This window comes from Micromesistius poutassou (assembly GCF_964030765.1).
Source record: "Micromesistius poutassou genome assembly, chromosome: 15".
Classification (NCBI taxonomy): domain Eukaryota; kingdom Metazoa; phylum Chordata; class Actinopteri; order Gadiformes; family Gadidae; genus Micromesistius; species Micromesistius poutassou.
Window position 1 is genome coordinate 14237929 of NC_140285.1, and position 22500 is coordinate 14260428.

A 22500-nucleotide genomic window follows, 5' to 3' on the forward strand; every position below is an offset into this window, starting at 1 on the left:
TGGCACACACACTCACACACACACACGCGCGCCCAGCCATGAGCAGAGAGGCATGTGTCTGGTTTCTACTGGGGTAACGGAGCTGCCATGACAGCTTAAATAGGTCTTAACAGATTTCACAGGATAATGGCACAAGACTTAGCAGGGTAATTGCAGAATATTACACTGCAGGGAAAAATGTATTTGTGCGGCCACCGAAGATTAGACATGTTTGTTTATGACCAGCGAGACGGATGAAGGCTAGTTAGTAAGTTAACCTAGTTATCAGTGGTCAGGTGGGGGCCTGCGACCAACAGTGACTAATAGTCCAAGGACTTTTTAATGGGGCCGCTAAAGGGCTCCTGGTCCTTCTCATAAATGTATGATATATATATGACATAATTCAAAACTTTTGCATTAAAAAAGCACATTACTGTGCTAATAACCAATTTAGTTAATACTCATGTAATAGAATAGGTCCAGCTGTTTAGTTGACCTTTTTCAATGTTTAAACACTGAGTGTGCCTTTCTCCCCGGAACAAACTACACAATTGTGCAATAGAAACCCCATTGGATTGTTGTCCTCTTAGTAGGGCAGCTCAGCACGGCTGTCTGGGGATGAGGGCCATGGCCCCTTGCAGCCCCGCTCCCTGGGTGAGGCACAAACAAGGCCGTTTCTTTCTTGGTCTTGGCTGCCTCGTCGGCGGGCCCAGTGAGCCCCTGTGTGACTAGCATCGTAGTGAGGTCTCGCACGTGCACACCCCGCACCGACCGGACACAAGTTACACAACACCACCACACCTTTAGTCTCTCTGTGGTTGGATTAAAAATAATCCTAATGATAATAACGACAAAGTGCTGTTCACACGTTAACGTCTTTGTTGCGCAGGGAAGACCGGAACGCATCAGTTCACCTCGACGTAGACAGGAAAACGTTTCATAAAGAACATCGAAATGAGTCCGACGTTATGGAAAACGTACCACCACCGTGACCACTGAATCAAACGAACACATGCCTTTTAAAACTCTAAAGGAAACAGCCTTTATAACAATTTAACAATTGTACTGCTCTTGCTGTTTTAATATGGTTAGGGCAGGAATCCAGTTCAGTTATCCCCTGCAGAAAAAAAAAGAGCTGGTTGCTCTCAGCAGGGGGTCTACCACAGAAGCCCCTCTACTGGCTGCTCATTTACATTTCAAACACTGTCTATAACTGCAAGGGATTTGATGTTTTCCCTCTCTGCTCAGCAGTCTTATTCCTCCCCAGCTAATTCTTTGCTAGCCATACCGTCTGCGCATTAGCAGTGTACGCCCTGCATAGCGACCACAAAAGCCTGGTATCCTTGGAGATTCTGCGTGTCGGGCTCCTCTTGCGATACTGGGCTGATATACCATGTGGCATTAAAGCGTCTGGCTCAGTAACAAGGATGCTCGCACTGATGCGGCTCAGTCCATAGCGTGTGTGTGTGTGTGTGTGTGTGTGTGTGTGAGAGACATAATAGGCTCTTTATTAATATTTGGATGCTATGGTGTTGTAGTATTGGTCATTCCAAATAAATGAATCAAATGTGTGTGTGTGTGTGTGCGTGTGCGTGTGCGTGCGTGTGCGTGTGCGTGTGTGTGTGTGTGTGTGTGTGTGTGTGTGTCGGTCCAACCTGAGAACACAACATGAACACAACACATCAAGTTCCAATATGGCCATATCCCGTCCACGGCTCCATTTTATTTTTTGGTGGCTTTGTTGAGCGCTCAAACAGGAGCCCCGCGGTGGACCGCCCCCCAGCTGGCAGGGGACATTCTTCTGGCAACGCAGGGTCTATGTCATCCCCACATAGAGGGTTAAGAGCAAACATGCCTTGTTTGACCGTGTAATCTGCTCGTCGATCACCTGAGGTCAGGCCGGCCGTGTGCGTGAGGGACAGGAAGTTGGGGCCGAAGACTGAAAAAACCAAACTCAGGACGGGCCCAAGCACCAGGAAGAACCGGTTTCCCCTCGCAAGGTCACCATCGCCCAGTTACTCTACTGACCACCACCACCCACCCCCCCGTCCACACATTAAACTTCATAAAGAGCGGACTGTACATGTACTATATCTGTATACTGTAGCATGTATTCTCAGTGTGTGGGAGGGTGACTGAAAGTGAGAGTGGGTGAGCAAGAGCAGAGAGAGAGAGAGCAAGTGAGACATCAGATTGGAATGAGAAACGCACATTGACATAAATATGCCTCCCCCAGCGAGAGGCGTGATACAATAGGTTCAGTTTTAAGACCATGACCTCACCCAGTCATTGACATTACAGACAATTGAATACATGATGCAATTCTCAATGGCTGCGGCTATCCAATTGTTAAATTCTTTATTACTACGTTGTATATTATGTGCTTTACCTAGCGTAGAACAAATGAAATGAGCTGAATAGAAATAAAAGGTCAATATCATGAAAAGGGACCATCATCACACACTCAGTCCAGAGTGCTCTGTAACTGTGCAGTCATTGCTGTATGGTTCTTAAGGCAGACCATGATGAAAACATTGGAGGAGAGGGCAAAAGGTGTTTAAACCCCATGAGGCCTGAATGGGGTTACCTGTTGGGACAAGCTCCATGCACGGTAATGTGTAAAGGGTCAGACAGGCTCCGGTCTTTGAACCTTTGGGATATTCAACTTTCTAAAACCGCAACCTAGGGATTTTTGTCGGAGATATTTTTTAAATATATCGAGAAAACAGGACTCGGTAAAGGCTGATCACAAACTCTACCTGGCAGATCGATCCCGAGGTTGAACCAGAAGACCCTGAACTTGACCTCTGTGACCCTAAACGCGTGAGTGCTTTGTCAATAGTTGTGACATCTGCATGCATCACTCATCCGTATTTACATGTATGTGTGGAAGGTGAGCGTGGATACAAAGGGTCCGTTTCCTATTGTACATGCAGAGGTGAGTCAGAGCTGTCAATAACAGCCCTGTAGATAGACACAGAGATATGGCTGTACTTGAAACAATGTTTTCTTCCAATCGTGCACTGGATAGCATGTGATAATGAACAGGTGCCAGATGCGGTGAAAGCTACAGTAATGTGCCCAGGTTACAGTGTCTGCTGCCATCGTGGTCGTCTGATGAGGCTATTTATACACCCTATATATAGCTATAACACACCAATTACGCATTTGCAAATATTAACAGCAACGAGAGAGAGATATATGGTGAAATAATGGTGGTACAAACTAGCCACTTACCCGAAATCCTGGTCCATCGATTTGAAGAAGAATTTGTAGCTGTTGACCGGGCGATTGTTGAGGACATTTTTAAAATCCGCTAAGGTGACTTTTTCCGGAGAGACTGATAATTTAACTAGATAAGGAGTCTCCTCCTCGTCTATGTGGTATATGATTTTAGTCTCCGCCATGAGAGTGAGGGTAGGACACTCATTGACACAGGAAAGGAACAAGGGTTGGCAGCGCAGTAAACAGGCCTGCTATGTTACGAGCGATCCGTAACATAACATAACATTACACAGCGGCTTCCCCGACGGCGCTAATACGGTACACTGTGGCTCCAACGCCGAGGTATAAATAAGCGATTGTTTGATACGCAGAGCGAAAAAACAGACATAATCACGTTGAAAGTGTATCCCTGCTCCGATGTGTCGGTACGGTGGCTGTCTCGGCACTAAAACAGGAAGGGACAGTCCACACATCCTTGCGATATGGAGTTTGGAATATTGCTATTTATCCAGAAGGCGATCTGCGAGACAGCGACGCCATCTAGTGGTGGGTTAGGGTTACTGTATATCTATTGTATTAACAGCGTTATAGACACACAACAAATAAGGATTATATAATCCTGAAATTACTTTAAATGCGATCATATTAGGATGTAGGGTAACTAGTCAATTATTCAATACCGTTACCTGACCATTTTGTAAAGTAGGGCCTATATATATATATTGGAGAAAAAAAATGGAAATGTTTATATCTCTGGGGTTTCACATGATTGAAACAGTAGGGGGTAGTGTTGTCTAGCTCTTTAACATCGAGGATAGGCGAGCAGTTGGAACACCGAATCAACAATATTTATTATATTTTGCACGCATACATGCTCACAAAATATTTGATTAATGTGCCCAATGAGTGGTTCATTACAGTTCATCCAAGTGTGAGCAACAGAGTTGCAAGATTTAGAGTGCCTTCATAACATACGCCCACAATGAGTTAACCAGTATATCTAGGTTACATCGTGCAAAGAGTCCTTTATTGAAAAAAAGAACGCAAAGGAAAAAGGCACTCAGGGTTGTGTTTGTGTTAAACAAAGTAGGTGATTAAGTACCCCATGTCAACAAAGTTTATAGAAGTTGTGTACGAAAAGTGTGCATGCATTTACCAGCAGATCCAATTATAGAAAAAAAAGCCAACCAGGGTTTCTTTAAAACAGTGTTTGCTTGTAAAACCAACCTACATAAATAATAACAAATATCTAGATGGAAGAGGATAGACTATTTTAACTGCTTATTTCCTGAGTTGTGTCAGATTCAGTCCATCTTTCTTACATTCTTATTGTGATAATTCACAATGCAATTGAGAGTTTTGTGGCTGTGAAATCGTTTTCTGATTTCTTGGTTTATTTTTCCTATGAATTATGAAGTATGTTGAAAATAGTATTATCTGTTGGTAATATTGAGGCATCCTATAAAAACGGGTGATATCCACTTTTAAACAAAACCCTTCAAATACTGCCTACATACAGTCTGCTTAACCAGAGATACATGCTGAATATTTCTGTATTACAGTTAAGTATATTGTTAGCAAAATTAAAAAATATTATAATTTCTTAATCGTTATCGTGTATGATGAATTGTGTATAATGAAGTGCATGTTGTAGTTGTATAAGCACACAGACATAAACTACACACATACAACAAGCAAAGCATGCACTTTAGAACCACTTGAGAAAGAACCAACTATGTCATGTAAAATGACGTGACAAGAAATACTTACGAAAACGTAATGAAAAAAAGATACTATATATGTTAAACCATATTGTAGTTAAAGAGTACCAGTATCAAATGTGTGTCAAAACTTCATAAAAAACGATTATTTTCCTAGACATTCTGGAACCAGAATCAGAGCAGAGGGATCTATCCTCCTGTCCTCACACAGCCGCCCATCTTTGGTTTCGGCATGGCTTCGTCCTCCCACTTATTCCTCTCTCCACTGCCCTGGACCTGCCAGTAGCAATCCACCAATCTCACATCACATCCACATCTTCCCCTCCAAGTCTGAGGGCAGAAGTGAATGGAAGACGAAAAGAGCCATGATTAAAGAGATCCTTTGACCTTTGGGTGAATTCTGCTGAGACCTTGAATGCTTTCTTATTTTACTGACATTAAAGTTGCAATGTGTAAGCTTGAGCCCCACCCAGTTAGTAGGCGGGAGAAATCACATTATCATCGTACGTGAACTAGTGTAGCTCTGCTGAGGTGGGGGCGTGAGAGGGAGGGGGTTGGGGTGAGAGGGAGGGGGATGGGGTGAGAGGGAGGGGGATGGGGTGAGAGGGAGGGGGATGGGGTGAGAGGGAGGGGGATGGGGTGAGAGGGAGGGGTTTCGTGATTTACGTGTTTACAATTCTTGTAAACAAAGAGAGAGGTACGGGTTGGCCAGCAGTTTTTATTTGAAGAATATATCAGTAATAGGGTGTGAGTTTATTGCTAACATTATGAAAATCACAATCAGCTTTGACTACGGATATTTCCAGGTCATTTTAAGATAGAAGCTAGTTGAAATGTTACACATTGCAACTTTAATTTAGCTTTTCTCTGTTACTTTTTGGGAATCATGTTACAATCTCTACTCACCCTGATTGCAGCCTTTGGACATGTCCATCTCCTTAAGTAGGTTGTTCTTGTAATCTATGGAAGGGCCAAGTTTAGAAATGTGTTATAATATAATAAAATCCACATGAGATTATAGCAGTGTGTGTGTGTGTGTGTGTGTGTGTGTGTGTGTGTGTGTGTGTGTGTGTGTGTGTGGACCAGACTTACTTGAATTCAGAGGTTCCTGATTGCAAGTCTTCATCTCAGTGCTGGTCATCGACACCTCACCAACACAGAGCTCATGGCCTCTGCAGAGAAATAACATTTCATGGATTATTACCAAGTGATCTCAATTTGACCACATAGTGCAAATTACATAAATTATGTATTTTGATCATATAAATTAAAATAACGTTAAATAGGCATTACCGATCATATGTGCGGAGTTCGTAGTCTGTCTCTGTAATAAATACAAAATCAAACACAGAATCAAATAAATTGTAAAAAGCAATTTCAAAAGCAAGTGAGTGTTTTTTAAATCTTCCTCTATACTATATCAGCTAACATATAGGCTAGGGAACTGTGGATCGCTCAGCCCGGTGGAGGTATAGCAAACTACAACGTGGACAGTGACAGGGACAGTACCTCTCTTTCTGCGTCGCCGTGTGAGCACAATGATGGCGGCTAGGAGGAGGGCCAGTAGGAAGAAGGTGGCCAGGATGTAACCCAGCTGCTGCGTCATGTGACCCTGCTGCTCTGGAAGAATGACGTTCACCACTCTTGGCATCTCCACCTCTTTGGTGCCTAGTGGAACCACAACAGTCTCAATTAAATGGGCTTGAATGGCTTTTGCAGCTCACTGGATTCTATTTAATAATAGTCTTTAGTCTCACCTGTGAGCCAATGGGAAATAAAATATTGAAATCTTTTTTTTAAATCTTTTTTAATGCTTTACTGGTAGATTCAATTGGCATACTCACTCTCACCATGATAGAAGCCATTGATATACATATATGGACATACATCCTTTTTTTGTGTATTGTATGTTATATCTCAGAAATGATAATATACATGTACTGTAGATTGAAAATAACATCCAAATGTGTCCAAATATTATTCTTTTCGCAGACTAATCCATGTGTTTCCAAGAGCCGGCAAGAGAATTGGGCGGCCAGGAGTTAAATGTCAAAATGCTTTTGGCTGTAATGGCTTCCAGAGCTGATGTCATGCAGCTGGGTTTCTTTCTCTTCTAGAAACACACAGGCCTAACCAGCAGATCAGAACCGGCAGGAAAAATAACGTTTTGTATGTGGTCAGTCCCTCTGTCTGACTCTCTCTCCCACTCCTTCCAATAAACACAGAAGCCATTTCAGCACGCATGGAAAAAAAAACATGCGACACCTTTTTCTTTTTTTTAAGACTTCAACAAATCCTATGAAAACAACAGTTACGTCAACAACGAAATAACCATAAGAAGCTAGCAAGAGTACAGCCGTTATAACTCTGTATTGGGTACCACATTAAACCACAACAACTTCATTGGTTAAACAGAGAGACTATTCTCAACTACTGTCTGCCCTCTTCTATACTCAGTATGCCACACAGAGACTTCAAAAAAACAGGTAGCAATGATAAACCGGCAATCTTCTTAGCAGATGTTCCCAGAAGGGTCAATGTGTAAACACCCATTTGGTCTTGTTATAACTTCTGCCCCATGGGACTCCATGAAATACTATCTGATTCTCCATCAATTTGGCTCAAGAGCTAAAGTATATTGTACCATCACACCGCAGTTACAAATTGCACCATGTGTTTGACTTAGAAATAGGTCAGTTATTTTTATTCAGTAAATTCCCTATGAGCAGTTCCTCTCAGTTCAGACCATAAATTTGAGGACTGCCGAATAGTTGACAGAAGGAATTTATTATTGACAATATAACTAATAATATAATACTGATAATGTCAGTAAAAGCTGAAATTATTGCTTTAAGAAATAGAACAAATATTTCAGACTGTAATAAGTTTTCCAAAGGGAAAGCCGTTAAAATAAAATAAACAATTTCACTTTCTATGCAGTGAAGAGAAGGTCTGTGGAGATAACTGCTTTAGTTTCTGCAAAAACATTGTTATAATAGTGTTTTGTCTGAGGGAGTAATATACACATCCTATAACATTTGATTCTACACCTGCACACTAGCTTACAGATCAAAGAGACCAGGACAACCAGATGAATGGCTCATAATCAGGTCAGACGTGGCAGGAAATGACCTCATGTGAGGCGGAGCAGGGTTGGCCATTATCACCTGCTAATGTTTATAGTGCTTAACATGAACACAACTCCATATGTCGTGTTCAAGGTCATCTGTGGAACTCAACAAGAGACCCCCCTCCCCGGCACCACCCACCGGGGGGCGGTGAAGAAGCCACAAAGCGAAGCCTTCATCTGTTGCCTGCTTAGCATTTTCTCTGACAGATCGGACAAGCGGCCACATGTAGAGGGACGGTCCCCACAAGCTGTGCTGGGTCTAACAGCGTGTATGAGGGTTAATACATTTAAGATTCATGGACCCTCTCTTCAACGGCTTGACCCGGCCCCCGTCATAATCACCCAGCGACGTTTAACTTGTCAGCAATAATTACAGCATTAGACCACAGAAAGGCTGTGATGTTGTTTTGTCAATGACAGATAATTGCTGTAATTTGATTCGGAGCACTTTATGATGGGGCTTAATCTTCCATCGACAATAGCCGCGCCTTACAGAGTTCAGCTAGTTTTCTTTGCTGGCGTAGAGCAAGAGAAACAGACTGGATACCATCTGTACCACCTCTACCTTTCTACACGTGTATTCTATAGAGCTGATAGATCTCTATGGCTCCTCGTTCAAAGGAGGAAGGAGGATCTATAATCCAACACATACCTGAACTCCCTCCTCATTTTGCTCTGTTCTCACTAGTCACAACTGGCCCAGATGTTGAGCAGATGTAACAGATGTTACTTCCCTGAACTGCTGATAAACAAGCCGCAGTCCCAGACAAATACTGGTTGGTTCGGATGCTGACCTGAATCCGAGAGGAGGAGAAATAAACAAAAAGCGAGAGCTACATAGCGTCTAGTTGAATCTCTGAGGGTCCTCCTACGAAACCCAAGAATGCAGTGGAAATAACCCCATTTCCGGTTGGGACAATTAGTGGCTACTTACTGTAGACCGCTTCGTGAACCATGACAGAAACAGTTTAACACTAAAATCTGTCTTTCTTTGTTTTTTTCTGCGTATTTGCCACAACCTCCTCTTCCCTTTTCAGCTTGAACACAAAAACAGAGGGTGGAGGCGAGGCAAAATTGGCACGGGGACCAACTGACTCAACTAACCAAATATGCTTATAAACACACCAAGTCGTTTCACTCGACGGCCTCCATCTTTTACCACTCATTTTCCATTTCAGGACGCTTCTATATTTCCTTTAATACTCCTATTGAAACACGTTTGTTTTCCCCCGTCCGGACCCTGTACAGACCTCTCTCCTTACTGAAGTCGGGCTCGGCGTGGGGAGGCACCCTGGGGGCCGAGGTCAGGACGGGGGGAGCAGGAGGAGGAGGAGGAGGAGCAGTGGGAGAGCGTCGCCGGGGGGGTCCCACGGTCAGCCGGAAGATGCGCCTCTCGTACACGCCGCAGTAGTGGTGGTGCAGGTGGCAGATGTACAGCCCCCGGTCCTCCAGCTCCAGGTCCGCGATGCTCAGGGAGAAGTCCCCGTCGGTGAAGGCGTCCTCCTCCAGGCTCATCTTGCCGGGGGTGAACACCGGCCCGTACTCCCGCCGCTCGCCCGAGGCGTAGAGGTCCACCAGGCGGTCGGCCCGGTCCTGGCGCACGCCGGGGGCCTGGTAGTCCCAGTGGGCCACCTGCTGCTGGTCCTCCTGCAGGCCGTCCCGCCACAGCGGCCGGCGGTTGACGCAGGGCAGCGCCACCGAGCGGCCCAGCAGCACCACGAACACCGTGCGCTCGCCGTCCCAGTAGCGCTTCTCCTTACGCGCTGCAGGGAGGAATAGACTGAACTTGAATTGATCCTACTCACTCAGTTCTTGACACTAAAAAGCTAACAACAAAAATGTATTTCAAAATGTATTTCAAAATGTGTTTCAAAATGTATCTCCAGAATTGATATTCCAAATGTGATCCATGACATGTCATCTCCCTTCAACGAGACGGCACCTGATTTGGTGGTGTTGAGCTGTATCTTAATGGACTGGTGGACCTGGCAGTAGTGATGGTGCAGGTTACACGTGTAGACCCCTCTGTCTGCGTTGGACACGTCTGGAGAGAGGACACAAAACAAACCAAAACAAACCATGTCATCAAAACGGTTCAGAGCTCCGTTTGAACCCCGAGTATTAAGAAAGAGGGACACACACTTTTGATGACGAGGGAGAAGTTCCCGTCGCTGAAGGCCGTCTGCGGGACGGACACGCGGCCCTTGTTGAAGGCGTTGTAGAGCCTCTGGTGGGGCTGGGCCCCCTCCCCGGGGGACATGTCCAGGATCCTCTCCACAGAGTACTCCGGGGCGGTGCGGACCAGGTCCCAGTGGACCACTCTCTGGCGGTCCCGCAGCCGGTCCCGGGTCCACACCATGCGGGGGCTGTGGCAGGGCAGCACGGCCCGGGAGCCCGCCGGGTAGGTGAAGTTCTTGGTCTCCACCACCCCACCCTGCAGCCTGTGGTCGCCGCTCTGGCACCAAGCTGCTCAGACCAAGGAGTTGATTGGTCGATGGATGGACCGATGAAGAAACACAGAGACGTAAATTCACTCCTGAACGGAAGTCAGAGACTGAGCAGTTATTGTGTATTGAACAATGCCAATGCGACGCAGACCAAACAAGTGAATGAAGCTACAAAGATCCAGGAGAATTGATCACAAGAAGATGTTACAGAATTGGTAAATCTATTTTTCTTACCACTTGGCAGCAAGAGGACAGCGAGAACTGAAAGAAACAAGCCCATTGTATTAGGTTCAGGGTCCCACTTATCCAATGAAATGCATGTTTCCATACAAACAACACCCACGGTTAGACAGAAGCTTGTTAAAACTCCCATGTTTATTTTATTTTTTTGCAGCGTTAACGAAAAGGCCGAACTGATCCGGGTAACAGGGAGGGGGTTGAAGGTAAACAGCTGCAGCAGATGTGCGTGTGTTGCAAAATAACACTTAGGCCTAAAGGAACAGCGATGATGACTTGGACAAGAGAACAAGATAAACAAATGCCAAGAAAATGCTAAATCTTACTTATAGCATCCAAAACAGTGAACGCTCATATCATCAATCATCCATAAATAACGCCAACACATGAGTCATCATTGGCTCTATGGCTCTTTTCTACATCTATTTCGAGATTCTCAGCTTTTTTATGTGTTTTTTTATGTGTGTTTTTATTTCTAGATTATGCATCTAACCTCTTTTTTTTAACATATATTTCTAGATTGTACCTCATTTCTACATCTATTTCAAGATTATCTTCTAGGGATGGAAAACTTTTCTAACAGCTCCCATGCCAGTTTCCTGGTCTCCCCCTCCCCCGGGAGGCTATTCTATGCTGTTTGTTCAAGAGCCAGCGGAGCCACATTAAGGGCAAAGCATACAGGGTCGCTATTCATTCTGGCCACCGCAGTTTGTGGCAAGGCTGTGATCCTGCAGGAACCATATTCACACATTCACAATCATGTATACAGTACCTGGGCTATGATTTGTACCGTTTCTAACCCTAACCTTCAGGTGTAGCCTACAGTATTTACATGCCACAAATGTGTAACGTTTAATAAATGTCCATGGAGCATGAAGTCGCGTGGCAGTATTTTAATAAGCGTGCAGACGCGCATAATTTCACACCGCAAAGCGTCGGTGGGATCTGGATGAAGGATAAATCCTCCAACAGAAGGAGAAAACAAACAACGATTGCAGAAACCTGTAATTTCCTCTCATCTCCCACGCTGGGGCACAGTGGCTGATGACTCACTTTGATTTAACACTTAGGACTTAACGACATGCTTCTGAATTGCACAGCATAATGATAGACTTTCCCTAATGATGATCCCACTCGCTGTACTGGTTTACATCTGCAGAATCACACCAAGCATCATTTAACATAGCACACCTGGTTTGATTTCTTTTTTTAAAATACAAATACTTGTTAGGCCTCAAATAATGCTTGCGTTTGCACAAAAGCTCTGACTCTGATGTGAGTCAGAGTGCAAAGACTGACTTAGTCAGCATGGTCTCTCAACAAGTATAGACTAAACTGAGGGGTCTCCTCAGGACCAAGACATAATCAGAGAGGCTTCAGGCTACCTGAGCAGAACATGCTGTATATGCATAAATCTGTGTGTGTGTGTGTGTGTGTGTGTGTGTGTGTGTGTGTGTGTGTGTGTGTGTGTGTGTGTGTGTGTGTGTGTGTCATCAATTTGTCGATCCGGTTGTAACTAACAATCTCCTGCTTGCTGTAAAGACATGCTTTAGTTTAGGGAATAATGGAAACATGGCTGGATGCCTGGGCAATTAGAAAGCACTGCGCTGATTGTATACCTTTTACGGTACAATGGTATGGTAGAGTGTGTAGACGGGTCTGTTCATTAGACCACAGACTACAGTAAACTTGGCTGGAGCGGTAATCCCCTTCTTTACCTCCTATAGACTCAAAGCAGCCCACTCGTGGTGAAACACTCGTTACTGACACTCTAACAAGTTAATGACAGGCTGGAGGGATTGTGCTGACTCTCCTGCTCAGACCGCTGTTAACTCACAACACATTGCTCGTTAAACCACACGGCCCGCAAGCATCCCAGAAACCCAACGCAACAGAGGACATGTGGAGGAGTTCTTGGTTCAAACGTTAAAATAAGGACTTTAACCGAAAACGCAGAGGGATAATAGAATAGATTTTTGCTCTTGTTACGTATTATTCATATTGCTGAATGACACTGAAGGGCAAAAACGACAAAGCATTGGCAAACCAAATCTTCTGGTGTTTCCTAGTAGGCTATAGGCAAAGCAAAAATCATATTCTGTAAATACGCATGGAATAAAAAATAAATTAATTAACAATGGTACAACACACAGACAATCTTTTAAAGTTACAAATATCAATAAAGGGCTTATTATAGGCTACATTGACTACAGGCAAGAAGACAATACGACCTATACATTCCTTTGTATGAAGAAACATAAAAGCTAAATGTTATTATGGTACAGATACATTCAATATTTGTTGTGTTAAACTAAATAGGACTAACTAATTCTTACTTTGAAGTGGCGACATGTCTCCGTTAATCCTTGCAGAAGTAGGGATGCTGAGGAAAAAAAACGTTTTAAGGTGGAAATCTAAGATATGTATGAGCATCAGCAGTTGGGAAAACAAAGACACCTGGGCAAACTTGTCCGAAAACAACGGCAAGTCTGCAGCCCCAGAGTGTACTTCATCCAGACGCTCCGCCCCTGAACTTTCCTGAAACTCAATGCCACTCCAGCACTGGCACCCGAGCCTCGTTCCCAGGCGAGCTCATCTCACGACGGAGTGTCTGGAACGGGATGCTCCATATAACCGTTATAAGCGATGAAGAAGGCGGGATTTTCCGGGTGCATTGGTTGAGCGGCAAGGAAGAGACGGAGTTCCAATGGAGAAATGTCCGTTGCCGTTACATGGTTCAATTATTGCTTTGTCAAATCTCAATGTTTATTCTCCTTCTCATTTTTCTTATTAGTCTCGCTTCTAACGTAAACAACTCACAGGAAGAAGATCGGAAATGGTGTTGCGGTTGACCGGGATAACGCTACAATTCATGGTCTTCTCTCACCCTAATTGGTACCAATAGGCAGCTATTAGAATAACTTGATATATGCCCATTAAAACATGTAATAACATTCAGCTGTTAGGCATGTGTATAGGTTTATTGTATTACATTTTCAAATTAAGTCAGGGTTCTTGTGATTGTTGTTACGAGTTATAGTCTGCAGACGGTAACTGAAACCGAAAGATAAGCAATAAAAAAACCCTCATACTCCAAGATAAATACATGGCAATTTCCTGTTGTAGGCCTAGACTATTATTATTGCAGGGCCACGGTCTGGCTCTTAGGAGACCTCGATGTTAGGATTAACCCAATATTCAATGAGGGCTACTTGTCAATGTACTGTCATCACAAATGGTTCATACCAGTCTTAGCGAACACAGATAGCCTACTAATTCTGACATGATTATATTTTCAGTTTCGATATGCCATCACTATTAGATCCATGCATTGTGCTACGGCACAACACTGCCACCCACTGTTGAAATCGTGTAAATGTTAAAGGAATGGAATTCCCTTCCGTCTGTAGTGTCAAATCGAAACATTAGTACAAAGACACTTTTTGAACATGTCATTTTATTTATTAAACTCACTATGTGTACTTGATACCTTTTTCAACACATGGTATAGGATAACAACACTGTCAATGTTTTCCAGGGTAGAAACAAAGTAGTATAACAGGAGAGCTGTTCCAGAGCCGTCCAGTGTGAAGGGGTGGGTGCCTGGAGACAGACAGCAGAGGCCTCAGTTCTACCTATTTCCGTGCCGTTTAATGAATATCTTCGGAGGAGACCATCCCTCTGGAGCCTTCTTCAGTCCAGCCCGTCTCCAGATCCGTGTCAGGTCCTTCTCAAACCGCTTCTGTACAGGACATACGTGTATACATACAAACAGTCATGAAAAAACTGTTGACATGGACACAAATATAACTTTTTAAATATAATAATTAATAATGAATTAAGTGATTATCACAAGTAGAGCCCACAGTAGGTCTTAAACTGACACTTTGAATCTATAGATGGACAATCAACTGATCAGTTCAAAACCTCTCGCTGTCAATGTGAAATTCAAGAAACACAACATGGGCCACCGAAAGCGAAGCACTCACCTGCTTCTTCCTCGCCCGTCCCTCAAGCACCCTCCTTCTTAAAAACTTGGTCCGTTTCATCAGCTTCTTGTACTTGTGATGGTTCATCTTGCGCCGCCTGATCTCCAGTACATTCTTGCAGCTGAGGGGCGTCACTGAGCCCTCACCATCCTCCATCACAGGTACAGAGAAAGGGGGCAGCACCTTCTCCTCCAACGCCCCCCCCACCGCCTCCTCCTCCTGGGGCAGTGGGGCCTCCAGGAGGGGAGGGAGGGAGTAGCGCAGACACAGCCAGGTCTCTAGAGGGCTCACAGAGAGATTGCGAGGTACGAGAGCCTCGTCCAGTTCATGCTCAAGTTGGACCCATCGCGGAGGCGACCTGTTGTCGGCTGCGGTCGAGTAGCTTCGGAGTTTCGGAGTAAAACTGGAGCAGCAAACACGAAGAGCAAGTGGTCGATTATCCCTCAAGATCCGCCCATGGTTTGGAAGTTTATCTAGGAACCAAAAGAAATGCACCGATGTCAAGTGGTGGTATCAACAATGTACTGTATATGGGCTGAATAGGGTCATGATTTTAAAAATGAACCTACTTGTCACTCGACAAAGCTGGCCAAGACGAGGTACAACCCTTGAGGTAAACATTGTCAGGCAAACTTTCCATCCACCAACTTCATCTGAAACCCTCGGCAGGCCGCTGCTGCTGACAGTGTAACAACGTACAGATTAACCACAACCCACATGTGAAAGATGTCTTCCAACATAAACTGTTTTGCAGTGAATAACATGATCAGCGTCCAATATCTCACCAACTGTTCACCTCGTTGTCTGCAACCTAAACTATGTTATTTTTATTTGAAAGATACAAAAAAAACGCCAACATAGTGACACTTGGTTACATGTTACATTTGCCAATGACAGCGGTACAGCTAGCGCATTCAAACTAGCATCACGTTACTTTGTCGCCTTCTCCAGAGGTCAATGCAACTATATCATGTAATAGAGGTCGCTATATAGACATATATTTTATACAGTAAACAGTTCATTTCCAAACAAACATTACAACGAGATATTATTAATATTACCTAGTGAAACCTCAGCCGGAGTCTTCAATGTGACTCTAGCCTAACATTACTACTTCTGCCTTGTGCGTCGCAAATATATGCCGCTTCCGGTTTCATGGCGTTGATATGTTCCGTCCTTTGGTTCCGTCTAGAAACATATGCTCGAAACCCACAAAATCAATCCCAATTCCCTACATATGCAAGCCGAGAAGATGACGACGAATATTTGGAAATTAATTAAGGATTTATTTTCTACCGATTTCCCATTAATTGCATTTGCACGTAGAAATGGAAGTAGTTTGCGTTGCATTCCTGCAACGACAAATGCACATAACATATCATTTTCTTGGTATTGAATTGATATGATACCCATCTCCCAAACTTTATCTAAAATAGTATGTGTACAATTATGATCGAGTGTTTATTTAGCAAGCAATTCACAAAGAAAATCACTGAAAAAATCTTTTTATTCTTAAACTTTTTGTCAAATTTATATTGAGAGGTAAGAGCACAAGCATTATGGAACAATAAAACCACTTAATATTTATTTTCTCTCTATATATATATGGACATGTAAAATGAAAATAGAGACATCCTTAAAACAACAAATTTGTTTTTGTAGTGTAGCAACATTCTCAATGGTTTTCCCTGTTCCCAGTTTTCAAATATGTCCTTTATAACAGATCCATGTCCAATTGATTTATTATAAAAATGAACTTTCCTTCAACAGTAATGCATCGATCAGGGCTCTGCAGATGACAGCATTCTGATAATTGGCTTTGACAGGTATGTACACAAACAGGCTGATGAATTCAATTACTTAGTATGCCATTACTATCACAGATATTTAGCATAACAGTTATACTACACAAGATTAGATGTCTCAATTCCCAAAAACAAAATAAGATTTAATAAATACAAAAATATCAATGAAAACATAATGTACAGAGTTGGTTGGTCACCACATCGACTGATGAGATGGATAAGCACTTAGAATGTACCAATAAAAACGTTTTTCGTTATGGCTAACAAAGTGCACAGACTGTACCATTAAGTCTTTTGAGTACCTTGTCAAAAATGTATATGCATGTGCATACCAAAATAAGTTATTATGTTTTTCAGTTAATTTCAATAGAATTCCTGTGAAATGGATATTGATTGTGTATTTAATCGAAAACTGCCATCTAAACAATTGCCAGCAACAGCCGACTATATATTTTTCAGTAACACATGTTTTTTCAAATATAAAATCATAAACAATTAATTTTTTAAGGCCATTTCAATTAATTATTCATGTCTTTCATGGATGTGTCTTGATTACTTCAGTTGAAACTTGGCTAAGGTATTAATTCTGTTGTCAGAAAGTGTAATGTTTTAGCTTTACAGCAGATCTTAAGAGAACTTGATAAAGATATCATGAGAAGACATGTTACAATCAATTTATCCCTCAAAGTAGAGCACTATCACGAGTAATAATATAGAGCACAACAACCTTAAAATCACAATGGATGCTTCTTTTTTTGTAACAAAAATTTGATGTTCAACATTTGGTATTCTCTTAAATCTTAGAAATGCTTATTGGGCCAAAGCTTTTGGTGCTTGGGAACAATTATACATTTTACCACAGCAGTAATGGTTGCAAATACATAGAGTTCAATGACACTATCACCTAGGTCCTGGCCAGACAAAAGCGAACAAACATTAAAACAAATAATATTTCCTGTGTAAATGAATAGAGTGCTCTTTTGGGTCACATGGGACAGGAACAGGCGATAAACATGTCAGTGAGTTGTTGGATAGGAACTATATAGTGCAAATGCCCTGCCTTCTTGCGTTAATACTCTAAACTCTAATCCAGGCTTCTCAAGGTCCTCAAGGCGTTCCCCAGGGTCTCCCAGGCTTTCTGAAGCTTCCTGGGGGGCTCTCAGGCCTCACTGACCAGCAGATTGGCCAGGCCTCTTCCTCTTCGCCCTCCTCCTCCTCATCATCATCGGTCACAGCATGAGTCTGCCCTCGTCTCTTCGCCTGGGAGGATTGTGACTTATGGAAATGCTTTGGGAAGAGAAAAAAGGAAACACAGATGGAAGCTCTGAGGCATAGGTAAAACGAAAAAGTAACTACGGTTTTCTATGCCGTATTCGTGGTTCAAACATGCACTTTGTAAAGAAATGACCAAGCTAAACTTAGCATTAGCTCTATATGCTACTTGTAACTGTAATAAGTCTACAATTGATACTTTTTGGGTACACTGTTTGTGGTGTTCATATAAAAAGGGAATTGGGGAAGCTGTGTACATGATCCTCCTCCTTCCACATCCATACGGATCTAAACTCCATGCACCCAGATCACACCCTGGGAGGGAGAACACGAAGCAGTGAGACGGCTCACCTGCAGATGAAGGTCCAGGACACAACCAGGTGGGTCGGGGTCTAACAGTTCTGCACACACACAGCATGACGGAGCAGGGTGGAGAAAAGACAGCAGAAGAAAACCGTCAGCCCTGGCACTGAAGTGACGTCGATTACAATCAACACGTGCGCCACTCCGTCGCAGTACCAACGGCAACATCCTTAGGGCATTGCGTCAGATCCACAACAACTGATTAGGATTTCCTGAGCTTCCTGTACGGAACGTGTTTCCGGAACACATGTGGCGTGACTCACCGAGGAGGACTGATGGTCATGTGGACGTTCCAGCTTGATCCGGATGTCTGTTCCTTTAGGTCCTTCAGTCTTGCCTGTGAGACGAGCATCACATGAGACATCAGTTATGTTCAGGGTTAGTGTTAATGGACGTCGTGTTTGTTATAAGAGAAATTAACTGCACCTCAAGCCGCTGAACCAAGAACATCTCATGTGTCGCTTTTTGTTTGACTTAACGATTTAACACAGAAACACCAGAACGACACAAATCACCCACAATGACGTACTGCATACACTAACACAAAGACTGGACAACAAGGGTAAGAAACGTGGGATCTTAAATCACACAGTTGAACATAATCAGTAATCGTTACAGGAAAGACAGCGGGGATCCTCTCTCCCAGCTACAGTGTGTGAGTGTGTATGTGCGTGCGTGCGTGCGTGCGCGTGCGTGCGTGCGCGTGCGTGTGTATGTGTGTGCGTGCGTGCGTGCGTGCGTGCGTGCGTGCGTGCGTGCGTGTGTGTGTGTGTGGTACCTGTGGAGCTGCCCCTGCTGTTGGTGCTGGTGCTGCTGACGCTGTCCTCCAGCCACGTGCCGTATGTTAACGAGTCTCTCTTGTGTGGCGTCCCCCCTGACGACAGGCTCTCCTGCAGCCCGCACAACACACATCCATCCCATGAAGGACAGCGTCTGACACCACATACTACTGCCTGGTATGATATGCTTGTTACTAATCATGAATAAGGCTGAATAATGGGGGCAAGTGAAACCAAGATACTGATGACACACACATCTCTCTCTCTCTAGCTATCTCCCACACACAAACACACACACACACACACACGCACGCACGCATGCACGCACGCACGCACGCAAGCACGGCCGGGCGCACACACGCACGCGCGCGCACACACACACACACACACACACACACACACACACACACAGACAGGGGGCCCACCATGCCGGTGTCGTAGTCCTCGGGGGCCTCGTTCTCCTCGACCACGCTGGTGAAGCTGCTGGCGTTAGAGGAGGAGCGCGAGAGGTCGTGACCTTCGGGGATGGACGGAGCCCTGCCACAGAGCAAAGAGCTGAGCCCTGGCGCTCCGCAGGATCAATCTATCCATTCTTTTACAGCTCATGTGTTTGTTCAACAACAACATGCTGGGCATTATCTAATGACTAGATATAAACGGTTATTATTTTGCACACCTGGTCTTGCCGTATGTCGGTGAGGTCCTAAGGTCCTCCGGAGTGCTCTGATTGGACGAGTCTTCTGATTTGGGGTCCTGGGAGGTGTGGCCGCTGTCAGGAGTCTTCTGGGTGGCTAAGAAAATCTCTTGACTGTTTTGCGCGCACACACACACACACACACACACAGACACACACACACACACAGAAAAAAACACCACAGACACACACACACACACAACACAAACACACACACACACAACACACACACAAATGGATTAACATACATGTAAGAAGATGGTCACACTACAGCAGTGGTCGCCAACCCGTCAATCGCGATCGACTGGTTCATCTTTGAGACTCTCCCTGTAGCTCCCGAAAAATAATAGAAAACTACATACATATACATAAAATAAAATATGCCTGATTAATTCGCGCTGCTGATTATAGGGCACGAGACAATCGCATTAATGATGACAATTGGCTAGGTAGAGTAACATTTCACAGTAAGCCAATCAGAGGTAGAGTTGGGCGGGTGTTGTTTACACATTCGAAAGCTCGCAGTCGGACACACAACGACACAAGTGAGTCAACGAGAAACAGGAATGACGAGCCAAAATAATCCAAAAGTAGCCTTCTTTAAATGGAAGTATAGCCATTACTTTTATTATTGGAACGAGTGTAATCGTGAAATGCACATTATGCCATGGATAAAAGTGCCTCTCCACGTCGGTGTCAAGTAATTCAAACATCTGATCTTTCGTTGCACGTTGCACGCTTCCATGCTTGTGTGCATGAACATAAACATGCACATGTATTTTGAGTTCCGTTTAAGAGGGCTGGTGATGGGGTTCAAATTATTTGACACATTTGAGCATTTAAAAATGTACTTGAAAGTATCGCAATAGTTACTTTCCACAGTAATATATTTATAATAAATAATAATATAATCAGAACTGAGCATAACAGTTAACAATGGCAGTTCATATGATCTGCTAACTGCAAGTAAAATGTATTATCATTATCTATGTTGATTTGTTGGTTACTATGAACAAAATAATTTCCTCATACAAATGGAAAATAGCCCACATGCCTTTATGTTTTGTGTTGGAATGAAATTATATAATGAAACTTAGAATTTAATGCACATTGTAAAATTCAAGACAGCTAGGTTTGATATGCTTCTTACAGTGTTTCATTGGTTGCATCAATTTGAAAGTTGGACCAAAGCCAATGTAATTCAAATACAATTAGCCAAATAAAAGGCCTCAAGTTGGAAGTAAAATCTGGGCTGTGTTTTTTCTCTCAACGCTTCAAGGTAGATCTTGCCTTTCACCAAGGCTGAGGTCAGTGATCTTCGGCTTAAAAAGGTTGATGACCACTGCACTACAGGGTTGTGAATAAAACAAACACAGGGATTGGATATTATTAGACGACACGAACAGAGACCACGTGGGCTCACCTCTTCTCCTGAACCTCCTGAATGTTCTCGATACCGATGGCACTGCTGCGCCTGGCGCTGAAGGGGCCAGACTTCTTCCTGGTCGGGCTTTTCCCAGGGATAATCAGAGACTGCGGAGGAGGAGCAATGGACGGTTAAAACAAGAGATCAAGAGAAACAGGTTTGCCGTTCATTTGAACAGGAGACATTTTTTTTGGCTAGTAGGCATTCACATAGCATTTATGCATAATTCAGAATGATCTATTAAACACTATGTTTTTATTTAAAGGGGTGATATCATGCCACCAGGTGTGAGTGTGATTAGCCATTTCAAACAGCTTGTAATGGCTAATCACACTCAGACCTGGTGGCATGATATCACCCCTTTAATAATTACACTCAATAATTAATAATTATTAATTATTAAGTGTGATTAAAGTGTTTTCATGGCAGAGCCGAAGGGGCAGTCATTCTTTAAAGGGATCCTTTTTTACCAGCAGAGTGGTGATGAGTTGGATCAACCATGACAAAATGTTTCAGAATCTCCCTCTAATTACCCTCTGGTGACATCACAAGTGGGAGAGTCCATCCAGATGTGTGATGGATAGATCTGGCTCATGTCTACCAGCCTACTTTTGGCTGATCAAAGTCAAACCATGGTGCGCTGATATGTGTTTCCAATACCAGTTAAAACGTGCCGAGCTGTTCTGAGTCAAGCCCGAGATTTACCATCTGAACCGACCCGCCTCCACGTTAGCCCTTTGGAGCTGTTTGGAGTAAGAAGTTGTCTTATCTTTAGAAACACAACTGTGTGTTCTTGTGTCCGAGCTGCATCACCATGCACCCAGAGTGGGACTAGAGTTCTCCACAACTTGATTCATTATAGTCGTTTGTAATGAAGGTTGATAGAAGTGCACTGCAAAGATTTTAGTTTGACGATATTTGCTTGCAAAACCAAATTGCTTTTTGAAAGGGACAGATTTCTTTCAGATTAATCTTGGCCAGACGTTGGACAATATTTCACACTATAAGATTGCTGATATGATATTCAACCCTTTTTCCCCCTAATATCGAGGCCCTGTTTGGCACTATGGAGCTATGTGAGAACATTGTCCAATGAGTGAATGAGAATATCCTTAAATAAATCATCGCATAATGGGCTTATCTGTCCAGCAAACATCTGGGCGGGCCCTCCCACTTGTGAAGGCACAAGAGGGTGATTAGAGGGGGATTCTGAAGCAGCTTGTTACGGCTAATCACGCTCACACCTGGCGGTGAAATACGGGCCCTTCAACGACGTGCTATCAGGCAGCACACGTTCTGATCTGCCCTCTGGGAGTGATTAAGAAACAGTGAAATATGCAGAACATTTGAGTGTGATCCGGTGGCTCTGAGCCAGAGCAGAACCGGAGAAGAGAGGGGCTCTGGGGTTTACCAGCCTCGGCTTCCCCGGCAGC

The 22500-nt window shown here is 43.7% G+C and overlaps 4 protein-coding genes across 9 annotated transcripts in view; all 4 read right to left on the reverse strand.

The window, feature by feature from the left end:
- Window positions 1–3644, reverse strand: part of LOC311360058 (segment polarity protein dishevelled homolog DVL-1-like) — a 28502-nt gene extending 24858 nt beyond the window's left edge. Inside the window, exon 1 of the mRNA XM_084480139.1 lies at window positions 3217–3644. Coding sequence (XP_084336265.1) covers window positions 3217–3386 — 170 coding nt within the window. The 5' untranslated portion in view covers window positions 3387–3644. The remainder of the gene's footprint in view (window positions 1–3216) is intronic.
- A 543-nt stretch (window positions 3645–4187) lies between these two features.
- LOC311360059 (matrix remodeling-associated protein 8-like) lies at window positions 4188–13259 on the reverse strand. Its single transcript, XM_084480140.1, has 10 exons — window positions 13076–13259; window positions 10737–10763; window positions 10198–10521; window positions 9998–10099; window positions 9306–9818; window positions 6435–6593; window positions 6219–6249; window positions 6018–6097; window positions 5832–5885; window positions 4188–5255 (listed from the first exon to the last, which is right to left on the reverse strand). Exons 1-10 carry the CDS (start codon window positions 13170–13172, stop codon window positions 5230–5232), a joined length of 1413 nt encoding a protein of 470 aa, XP_084336266.1. The 5' UTR covers window positions 13173–13259; the 3' UTR covers window positions 4188–5229.
- Window positions 13260–14180: 921 nt separating this feature from the next.
- Window positions 14181–15856, reverse strand: aurkaip1 (aurora kinase A interacting protein 1). Of its 2 annotated transcripts, none has more exons than XM_084479371.1 (4): window positions 15790–15856; window positions 15298–15404; window positions 14729–15201; window positions 14181–14481 (listed from the first exon to the last, which is right to left on the reverse strand). In XM_084479371.1, exons 2-4 carry the CDS (start codon window positions 15347–15349, stop codon window positions 14371–14373), a joined length of 636 nt encoding a protein of 211 aa, XP_084335497.1. In that variant the 5' UTR covers window positions 15350–15404; window positions 15790–15856; the 3' UTR covers window positions 14181–14370. The 2 variants fall into 2 exon arrangements, with proteins under 2 accessions (XP_084335497.1, XP_084335498.1); XM_084479372.1 differs by having other exon boundaries at window positions 15298–15407; window positions 15790–15855.
- Window positions 15857–16217: 361 nt separating this feature from the next.
- The window catches only part of LOC311359320 (rap1 GTPase-activating protein 1-like), a 20088-nt gene continuing 13805 nt past the window's right edge, over window positions 16218–22500 (reverse strand). For all 5 annotated transcript variants that reach the window (XM_084479326.1, XM_084479325.1, XM_084479327.1 and 2 more), the window contains 7 exons: window positions 21065–21174; window positions 19624–19755; window positions 19373–19484; window positions 18947–19058; window positions 18432–18505; window positions 18157–18206; window positions 16218–17820 (listed from right to left, as the gene is read on the reverse strand). In XM_084479326.1, coding sequence (XP_084335452.1) covers window positions 18198–18206; window positions 18432–18505; window positions 18947–19058; window positions 19373–19484; window positions 19624–19755; window positions 21065–21174 — 549 coding nt within the window. In that variant the 3' untranslated portion in view covers window positions 16218–17820; window positions 18157–18197. The remainder of the gene's footprint in view (window positions 17821–18156; window positions 18207–18431; window positions 18506–18946; window positions 19059–19372; window positions 19485–19623; window positions 19756–21064; window positions 21175–22500) is intronic.